The 11159-nt window shown below is 43.1% G+C and overlaps 1 protein-coding gene across 2 annotated transcripts in view; it reads right to left on the reverse strand.

Annotated features, from left to right (window-relative positions):
- Window positions 1–7986: 7986 nt before the first annotated feature.
- Window positions 7987–11159, reverse strand: part of LOC109890602 (male-specific lethal 3 homolog) — a 17825-nt gene continuing 14652 nt past the window's right edge. For both annotated transcript variants that reach the window (XM_020482549.2, XM_020482548.2), the window contains exon 12: window positions 7987–9783. In XM_020482549.2, coding sequence (XP_020338138.1) covers window positions 9684–9783 — 100 coding nt within the window. In that variant the 3' untranslated portion in view covers window positions 7987–9683. The remainder of the gene's footprint in view (window positions 9784–11159) is intronic.

Consider the following 11159-nt stretch of genomic DNA (forward strand, 5'->3'; position numbering starts at 1 on the left):
CAGTCCGAGTCAAGACCAGGACCAGAGAAAATAGTCAGAGTCAAGACCAAGACCAGAGAAAATAGAGTCAAGACCAAGAGCGGAGTTCCTATCAGTTCCTATTCAGTCAGCGCATGAAACCGCTTCGCCAGGTCAAATATACACACTCCTTTTATGACACATCAACTTGGTCTTGACTCGGTCTCGCCCCTCCCTCCAGTCTTGGTCTTGGACTCGGTTTTCTCCGGTCTTGAACCGGTCTCGCTTTGGGTGGTCTTGAACACAACACAACCAGAAAGACACACACGCACACACATTTTCACATCATTCAAGAACAAAAATCCCTCACTCCAAGTAAAGATGTATCCTTACCTCATAACTCAGAGTATCATCCTGCAGTGCTCCCGGCTTCTATACCCTGATCCGCAGGGATGGTCAAAAGGCCACGTCACATTAAAAAAAACTACAGCAGCAAATTCACTCCGCTTGAGCCCAAGAGGGAGATGAAGTAATTACAAAGGATGTCAAAAGGTGTTGGAAAATAAATGCACGAGTATGATCGCAAAAATGTGCGGTAGGTGTGTTTGTGTGAGAGCTGATGGGACTCTGGTGTGTTGGGAGGGCTTAGGTGGGAGTCAGGTGGGACTATTCAGTTAGGGGCGCGGTGTGAGGCGGGGCGGTATCCCTCCACAGACACATCTGGAGAGAGAGAGAGAGAGAGAGAGAGAGAGAGAGAGTGGGAACGTTTCACCTGGCTCAGCCCAGCCAGCTGCGGGTACAGGCACATTCCAGATGGCTCAATCAGATTTAAACTCTCCCGACCACTGTAACCTCTTTAGACTTTAAATACAGTGCAATAACATTAACTGTTTCCTTGTGCTGGGGTTTAGACACAGAGCCAGAGAGAGTCAGTCATATTTTATCTCCACCAAGGGCTTTGATGAATACTGCTTCATCACATTATCTGGTTCAGCATTGGATACAAGACAAGGAAATTCAGAGAGAGTGAATGAGTGTGCAGAATGAGAGAGAGAGATGAGAGAGGTGGGGGGATTGGGAGAGCATAAGAGTGGGACAAGGGGTGAGTGAAAGAGAAAGAGGATAAGTCTGCTACAAGGTTATGGAAATTTAGGATGCGTGGGAATGAATGACTGCAGACTTTGAAGGGATAAGAGAGGTCAATGGTTGAATCGACCCCATTGATCAGAGATCTGAAGGAGCTACAGTTGATGTCGGAAGTTTACATACACTTTACATATTTAAGTATAAAAAGTAAATGTAATTAATAAAATGTACTTACAGTTGAAGTTCGGAAGATTACATACACTTAGGTTGGAGCCATTAAAACTCGTTTTTCAACCACTCCACAAATGTCTTGTTATTAACAAACTATAGTTTTGGCAAGTCGGTTAGGACATCTACTTTTTCCAACAATTGTTTTCAGACAGATTATTCACTGTATCACAATTCCAGTGGGTCAGAAGTTTACATACACTAAGTTGACTGTGCCTTTAAACAGCTTGGAAAATTCCAGAAAATTATGTCATGGCTTTAGAAGCTTCTGATAGGCTAATTGACATAACTTGAGTCAATTGGAGGTGTACCTGTGGATATATTTCAAGGCCTACCAAACTCAGTGCCAAACTCAGTGCCTCTTTGCTAGACATCATGGGAAAATCAAAAGAAATGAGCCAAGACCTCAGAAAATAAATTGTAGACCTCCACAAGTCTGGTTCATCCTTGGGAGCAATTTCCAAATGCCTGAAGGTACCACATTCATCTGTACAAACAATAGTACGCAAGTATAAACACCATGGGACCACGCAGCCGTCATACCACTCAGGAAGGAGGCGCGTTCTGTCTCCTAGAGATGAACGTACTGTGGTGCGAAAAGTGAAAATCAATCCCAGATCAACAGCAAAGGACCTTGAAAAGATGCTGGAGGAAACAGGTACAAAAGTATCTATATCCACAATAAAACAATTTGCATATCGACATAACCTGAAAGGCCGCTTAGCAAGGAAGAAGCCACTGCTCCAAAACCGCCATAAAAAAAGCCAGACTACGGTTTGCAACTGCACATGGGGACAAAGATCGTAATTTTTGGAGAAATGTCCTCTGGTCTGATGAAACAAAAATAGAACTGTTTGGCCATAATTGCCATCGTTATGTTTGGAGGACAAAGGGGTAGGCTTGCAAGCCGAAGAACACCATCCCAACCGTGAAGCACGGGGGTGGCAGCAACATGTTGTGGGGGTGTTTTGCTGCAGGAGGGACTGGTGCACTTCACAAAATTATGTGGATATATTGAAGCATCTCCAGACATCAGTCAGTTAAAGTTAAAGCTTGGTCGCAAATGGGTCTTCCAAATGGACAATGACCCCAAGCATACTTACAAAGTTTTGGAAAAATGGCTTAAGGACAACAAAGTCAAGGTGTTGGTGTGGCCATCACAAACCCTGACCTCAATCCTATAGAACATTTGTGGGCAGAACTGAAAAAGTGTGTGCGAGCAAGGAGGCCTTACAATCCTGACTCAAGTTACACCAGCTCTGTCAGGAGGATTGGTCCAAAATTCACCCAGCTTATTGTGGGAAGCTTGTGGAAGGCCACCTGAAACGTTTGACCCAAGTTATTCAATTTAAAAGGCTATTCTACCAAATATTAATTGAGTGTATGTAAACTTCTGACCCACTGGGAATGTGATGAAAGCAATAAAGGCTGAAATAAATAATTTTCTCTACTATTATTCTGACATTTCACATTCTTAAAATAAAGTGGTGATCCTAACTGACCTAAGACAGGGAATTTTTACTAGGATTAAATGTCAGGAATTGTGAAAACTGAGTTCAAATATAGTTGGCTAACGTGTATGTAAACTTCCGACTTCAACTGTATATGTGTACTACATTCACGTACAGTGCCTTGCGAAAGTATTCGGCCCCCTTGAACTTTGCGACCTTTTGCCACATTTCAGGCTTCAAACATAAAGATATAAAACTGTATTTTTTTTTTAAGAATCAACAACAAGTGGGACACAATCATGAAGTGGAAACGACATTTATTGGATATTTCAAACTTTTTTAACAAATCAAAAACAGAAAAATTGGGCGTGCAAAATTATTCAGCCCCCTTAAGTTAATACTTTGTAGCGCCACCTTTTGCTGCGATTACAGCTGTAAGTCGCTTGGGGTATGTCTCTATCAGTTTTGCACATCGAGAGACTGACATTTTTTCCCATTCCTCCTTGCAAAACAGCTTGAGCTCAGTGAGGTTGGATGGAGAGCATTTGTGAACAGCAGTTTTCAGTTCTTTCCACAGATTCTCGATTGGATTCAGGTCTGGACTTTGACTTGGCCATTCTTGGCCATTTGACTTGGCCATTCTGGATATGTTTATTTTTGAAACATTCCATTGTAGATTTTGCTTTATGTTTTGGATCATTGTCTTGTTGGAAGACAAATCTCCGTCCCAGTCTCAGGTCTTTTGCAGACTCCATCAGGTTTTCTTCCAGAATGGTCCTGTATCCATCCATCTTCCCATCAATTTGAACCATCTTCCCTGTCCCTGTGTAGCTTTTACGCCAAACATAACGTTTTGCATTTTTGCCAAAAAGTTCAATTTTGGTTTCATCTGACCAGAGCACCTTCTTCCACATGTTTGGTGTGTCTCCCAGGTGGCTTGTGGCAAACTTTAAACAACACTTTTTATGGATATCTTTAAGAGATGGCTTTCTTCTTGCCACTCTTCCATAAAGGCCAGATTTGTGCAATATACGACTGATTGTTGTCCTATGGACAGAGTCTCCCACCTCAGCTGTAGATCTCTGCAGTTCATCCAGAGTGATCATGGGCCTCTTGGCTGCATCTCTGATCAGTCTTCTCCTTGTATGAGCTGAAAGTTTAGAGGGACGGCCAGGTCTTGGTAGATTTGCAGTGGTCTGATACTCCTTCCATTTCAATATTATCGCTTGCACAGTGCTCCTTGGGATGTTTAAAGCTTGGGAAATCTTTTTGTATCCAAATCCGGGCTTTAAACTTCTTCACAACAGTATCTCGGACCTGCCTCGTGTGTTCCTTGTTCTTCATGATGCTCTCTGCGCTTTTAACGGACCTCTGAGACTATCACAGTGCAGGTGCATTTATACGGAGACTTGATTACACACAGGTGGATTGTATTTATCATCATTAGTCATTTAGGTCAACATTGGATCATTCAGAGATCCTCACTGAACTTCTGGAGAGAGTTTGCTGCACTGAAAGTAAAGGGGCTGAATAATTTTGCACGCCCAATTTTTCTGTTTTTGATTTGTTAAAAAAGTTTGAAATATCCAATAAATGTCGTTCCACTTCATGATTGTGTCCCACTTGTTGTTGATTCTTCACAAAAAAATACAGTTTTATATCTTTATGTTTGAAGCCTGAAATGTGGCAAAAGGTCGCAAAGTTCAAGGGGGCCGAATACTTTCGCAAGGCACTGTATGTATGATATTTGACATTCAGGGGTCAAAAATGACTGTACTTGTCAATCATAAGCAGTGGTGGTGAGGTGGTGGTGGTGAGTACAACCAAAAAGGTTGTTGTTCAAATTAGATCTGCAATGTGCCTCACAGACATCTCTTGAAAGCTTCATGTCAACACGTGTTGAAAATAATACACGACTGTGATGTAAACAGAACAAATTGACATCTTCACTTTTACCCATCAAGGCATTTGCAATCCCTATTCTCACTTGCTTTCTCCCTGTTCCCACACAGCACTTTAAACTGTACACATTTTACATTGAACACCTTCTCACTGCTTCATGTCATAACCTGTCAGAGGGATGACAAATAGTCAAATCTCGAGTGCAATGAAATATGGTATTTTACGCAACGACGCCACACGCGTTACCCTATATCAGCTTTCCTGTCTCAGTAGGACTGAGTGGGGTCCTCCCATGGGGCAGTGGGGCGTATGTGGATAAATAGAGAGCACGCCGTGATGTATGGGCTATCTAAACCCCCGTGGCGTCCAGCTACGCTTGGACACGCCTCTCTAATGATGATCACTGGCACCCCACTAGTGTGGGGTGAAAAGTGATTAAAGCAAGATGAAAATTGGAATGTAGAGCAGGATGTTGAGTGACGGCTGATTTTTGCTCTTCTCTCTTTGTTTTACCCAATAAGGGGGGGGGGGCATGTGGTGTAGAAGTGTCCAGGACTACCTACAGAGGTGACTTGCGAATCTGATTCCCAAATCAGATTTTGACACCAGATCCGTTGCTTTACACTAAAACAATGTGTGTCATTGGCGAGACTTCTCTTTGAGGCCTACAAGTGTCAATTGCTTGACTCTGCCAAACCTTAACTCTTACAGTCTATCCCAATATACATACGTACACCCAACTCAGTATGCTCTTCATCCCCACCATAATACTTCACAATAATCTAAGTATTTTAGAATGGAATTTAGTAGAAAAAAGACAAAGTAGACTCTGGATCAGCATCAACTATTCAGGGGCATATCACATCCAGTGGCGGTCGGTGCCGTTTAAGATGAGGGAGGATGATTCTTTTTTATTTTATGAGCAGGGTCTTATTCTATTACAGAATATTGGATGACTGTCATTCATATTCCATTCACCCAGTTCAATGTAACATCGATAGGTTTAGGCTACTACATGATAGTCACATTTTCCCTGTATCCATCATGAAGTTGCTACAACCTACCCTATTGCTGAAAGTTTACAATGTTGGTGCACAGGTCGAGAATTTTGAGTAATCAAGGTGAGTTACAAATTCAATACTGCCTTGCACACACTTGCCTGCATATAGGATGTAATCATTAGTCCAACAGTTGCACATTAGAGTTTCCATTGGACAAATTCAGGTATGTTTATCCCTGGAATGAATACACCCCTGATCCACATAAAAACAGCATGATCACGTTGCTCGTTGTATATATATAATTCCTTCTCGCAGCTATCTACGCGCTCTCCTCCTCTCACCTCTTCCCTTCACTTGTGCAGTGTCTTTGTGGGGGGGATGTAGTGTTTAAAATCCCATCTGAGATTTAGAAAGAGATACCCTGAGAGAAGTTAGCTGAGCCAGCAACAACAGCAGGCAATCAGAGGACAAAACTTTGAGATTCAAAAGGTTTGATGGTTTGGTGGATAACTTTGACAAACAGTTATTTAGGTCCAAACTATTTCTGACATCACAACATTAGGAATTTCAACCAATACTTGCTGTACAGTACATCCCTACTGACCAATGAGTTCCTTCAACACTCAATTTCTACTCCCAAATATTAGCATTGCTTGGAACCAGCGTCTAGTGAGAAAATAGACTGAAGAAAGTAGGGTCGTCCTCACTCTCTGTCATTAGAGAAGAAACCAAACTTCAAGTGCTAGCCAGAGGTTACTCACTCTGCAGGCTGCTGGGTAATGGCTGTCTCCTGCCACCCCACATCCATCGCTGACACGTCAACACTGGGTTTAGTGTCCATCTTCTCTATTCTCTCTGGCCTGCGCTCCATCACCACCCTTCATGATGCCCCGACGACCACGCTGGAGAATGATGGTGAGATGGAGGGATGAGAGTAAGATAGGAGAGATGAAACTAAAGAAAGAGGTGAGGAGTTGTGTGAGGTGAGTGTTGCTACCTTCTACAGGCGATATCACACACGTCTCTCCAGCCAGTTGAATCAGTAGGTAAGTGGATATCGAGAGGGTGGAACAGAAATTGATTTATTGCGGCTGGGAGACGGAGATTCTTGAACACAAAGCTCTATCTGGCCATATGATCGCACCGAAGCAGGGTGTTGAAGTGGTTGATTACAGGACTACAGGACATTCTATCCAAAACAGCATTAGCGCTTACCGCTAAACACATTTAGCCTCTGTAATGGTAGCAATGCTAACCTCCCTAGGGCTGAGGGAGCTAAGAGCATAGTTTTGCTATGGAAACCCCCCTAGTTTATTGAGCAGAAAGCTTCAGTACTGCACCGACTGCAGCCAAAGTAATAATATGTAATAGTCTGCCACATGGCAATCCAGAATGAAAACAAACTACAGTATGTGTGGGACTCAACACGTGGGCAATATACTGTCCCTGTTTTCATTGGCGAGTGTCAATATGTATGAGACACCTTTAAAGTACTGGGATGAAAAAAAGCAGTGTATTTACAAAATGAAATCTGATCTGAAAAATATGTAGGTGACAAATACATCAACAGATATCACTGGAGGACAGCCAGCAAACTTTTGACATTTTGAGTTGTAAGTATGACTCCACCGAGGACTGAACCCCTAACCTCCCAATCTCTGGGCAGACACTAACCACAAGGCAACTGCGTTGGTTAAGCTTCATTGCAATCCATCACAGTTGCCAGTGATCCCCGAACTTTGGTGTAGTTATCTGGTTGTCCTGAAGAGGGTCAGGACTAGGCTAGCCAGTGCTGAGATGAGGTTTTAGTTATTCCCTCAGACCCTCAGGGCCTAGAGATGTTGACCACATGATAGCACTGTAAGTCAAAAGCCACCCTAAGCATTTTCCCTCAGAAAACCCCCCCAAACACACTATCTAGAGTCCTCAAACTCAACTCTGGGCCTCAAAGTCAGTTTGTCCTTTTTTTCCCCCCATTCTTCCCCTCTAATCAGGGACTGATTTACACCTGGGATACCAGGTGTGTAAAAGTTGAATACCCCTGATTTAGAGGCAATGTGATAGCTTGAGGGAGGGGTTTCAGTCAGAACAACCAGAAACACTGGAGCTGTTCAGAGCCAAAAATATTCTGTACGTTGATTGCAACACTGGCCGTTACACTCAAGAACCCATATTCAGAGGCAGTGTGTGTTGGTCAATGTTAAGAGGGATTCTACAGCAGGCAGCTATGGCAGGAGGTGACAGAGGGGAGGCATTGTTTACGGCAGGATTCCCCAACTGGTGCACGGGCGATTTTTTTGGCCCCCCCAAGTTTTATTAAAAAGTCTTGTTGGAAACAAGACTGTAAAAACACCAGCAAATCAGCTTCAAGTTATTTTATTTCAAATCTGTTCCAAACTATTCCCACTCATAACATACATACATTTGTATACAATCACATACACAGTAAGTAAGGGTTGAAATGATTATATTTCAAATATTAGATCCGTTTGTGCTTCTTGCAGTCAATTTGGAGTCTACAAATTCTTAGTAATTATGTTCAGGTCCCCTGTCCATCCTCTGAAGAAAAAGGAAATTGACCTGCCGCTGAACCTAGTTGATGATCCCTGGTCTAAGGGCACCAATATCCAGCGGCTGACAGACAGGGCACAACCCAAAACGCTGTGTGCACATCAAAGGAGGCTGACGTCATCCTCTGAAGAACACTGGCTTTGGTCCAGGCTCCTTCCCCTGGGCTGCCCTTCTCAAATCTCTGATATCACACCTCTGAGACCAAAGGCCCTGTTCAATCTCAAACCGTAGCCGATTCGCCCTGAGGATAGACCCAACAATCTGCTCTTGTACCTTGCTGTAGTTTAGAACAACCTTTATATAGTGTGAATAATGTTTCCTTAAGGAAAAAGGACTCAACTTGAAGGAGAGAAGAACAGCAGAGAAAAGGACCAGGATTAAATGCACGGCGCATTATAGCACAGCGATCTATACAGCTGACAACGCCTTTTGAAAAGGCAACATTCGCAGGGATTGCATTCGTGATAAACATAGTGCAGTTTGGCTCAAGTGTCAATTATCTGTTTATATTGTGCTGCCATATAACACGCCTTGCATGAACACAACAGCAATATTCATAAACCACATGCCAAAAATATTGCTCCAACTTTTATTTCAGATAAGACTAATGAAAAACAAACTGAAAGTTGATCTTCTTACATTTCCACCTCCACCGTGTGTTCCTGTTCGAGTCTACAAGTTAACAGTGTATCAAAAAAACTAAAAAACAAGCACAGAAAAGGAATTTATACATCAATGAAATTCAATACCTTTTTCAAACATTGGGGGTAATGCCATGACGAATATCAATATGAACACACAGTGGTCATAACGTCACCAGCCCCTCTAAGCAAGAGGAACACAGATAGTAGACATTACTAGAGTAATGACATTCTACAAGAGTTTAGAAATAACTTAACACACACTGAAGCGTGGCTTGGGGCAGCAAGCATGGTGAGCCGAGGAGAAGCCAATAGTCACACATAAAGCGAACGTATCAAATAGGCCTTCTCCCTGTGTTTGCTTTCCTAGGCGGACGGAGAGAGAAGGATCGGATGCAGATGCTGCTAGAGAAAGAGAGAGGGCCAAACGTGGTCCTTGAGCGCAGAGTGAGAGAAAGCAAGACAAAGTCAGCATCGTGGCAAAAACCCCAGCAGGGGGTTACGGTCTACAGCCAAGGATAACAAGTAGACGTCCATGCTTTAGGTAATCATTGCATCCAGGGGGGTCTGTTCCTAGGCCAGGCTGCCAGGTTGGGGGCTGGGGAGAGTGAGGTACTGGGTCGATCAGACGCCAAGACCCTTGCCTTACTTCTTTCCGGCAGGAAAAACCACATAGCTGCATGGGTTGGATTTAGGAGGGCAAGGGGTGAACAGAGAGAGGGAGAGGGATAATGGCGCAGTCTCAGAGAAGAAGTGAAAGAAAGGGATGGTTTGGGAAGCAGCTTGGAGCTCCCCTCCCAGCAGTGCAGTTCAGGGCGAGGCAGGGCAGGGTGAGATAAACGGCCTCAGTAAACGGCCCGCGGGTGCTTCATGCAGTAGTGGGCCTCCGATGACGACACGTACGCCGACTCCGGAAAAAAGTCCTCATGGAACTCAGCCAAAAACCTGGGGAGCAGAGAGAGGGATGGAGGAAGAGGGACACAGTAGAAAGAGAGAGAGAGATAAGGAGGAGATTGATATAACACCATAACAGGGCTAGTTAACACAGCATGGCCATCAACAGACAGCTAATGCATTTGAACCAAAGACCACCGTGGGAAATGCATTACTCCCCCGAATACTGTGGACGTCACAGACCAGACTAGTTACTCAGCACTCCCAATCCTGGTGTTTTCAAACAGGGGGCTTGTTAACACCCCCCCCCCCCTCCAGGCTTGCAGTCTGTCAGTGCTTTTAGTAACTTGCCTTAAATAACCCAATTCGCAAGAGTAGGAAAGGGAAAATCTCCCCGTCTAATCAGTAGGGAAAATAATCCGGAATGTTCTTAGTATCCGCTGCTCAGCCAAATCCTCTAAATCTTGCCATCTCATCTTAGCTCTACCCGCTCTTATAATTTGACTGCAAACAAATTATCCTCATCAGAGGGAGAAATTAAGAGGCGCTTTACCGGCAACAAATTATTGTCGTTGTGGAGTACCGAACTAGTTTGTATGGACCACAGGACCGTGGCTACAGCTATTCTTCATTATTTATTAGTTTGTCCTATCTATTAGTCAAAGCAAATGTAGAGCAAAAGCTGTAAAATTGAACCACATTTCTCTGCAGATGTTAGATAAGAAATGGATACATTTTTGTGGGAGAGCATCTGGGCGAACACAGGCATCCTCGTTCTCATACACATTAGGCACTCTCCACAGTGGTGGAAAAAGTACCCAATTCCCATACTTGAGTAAAAGTAAAAGATGCCTTAATAGAAAATGACTCAAGTAAAATACTACTTGAGTAACAGCCTGAAACTATGGGTTTTAAATATACTTCAGTATCAAAAGTAAAAATAATTGTAAATTCCTTAGATTAAACAAGCTAGATGGCACAATTGCCTGGTTATTTATTTATCTATGGAGAGCCAGGGACACAATCCAACACTAAGACATCATTTACAAATGAAGCACTTGTGTTTAGCGATTCCGCCAGATCAGAGGCAGTAGGAATGACCAGGGATGTTCTCTTGATAAGTGTGTGAATTGGACCATTTTCCTGTCCTGACAAGCATTCAAAATTAAATGAGGAATTTTGGGTGTCAGGGAAAATGTATGGAGTAAAAAGTACAGTTTTTTATTTTAGAATGTTGTGATGTAAAAGTTGTAAAAAACAAATAGTAAAGTATTAGTACTTTAAAGTATTTTTATTAAGTACTTTCAGGGATGCAAACAGGTGAGGGCCCAAAAAGGTGACACTTTTTTGTTGCACTGCAGGTGCAGGTTAACTAATTAAACAACAAAGACTATGATCAACCGGTTCAGTCTGTGTGTAAAATAAAA

This window comes from Oncorhynchus kisutch, linkage group LG5, assembly GCF_002021735.2.
Source record: "Oncorhynchus kisutch isolate 150728-3 linkage group LG5, Okis_V2, whole genome shotgun sequence".
Lineage (NCBI taxonomy): Eukaryota > Metazoa > Chordata > Actinopteri > Salmoniformes > Salmonidae > Oncorhynchus > Oncorhynchus kisutch.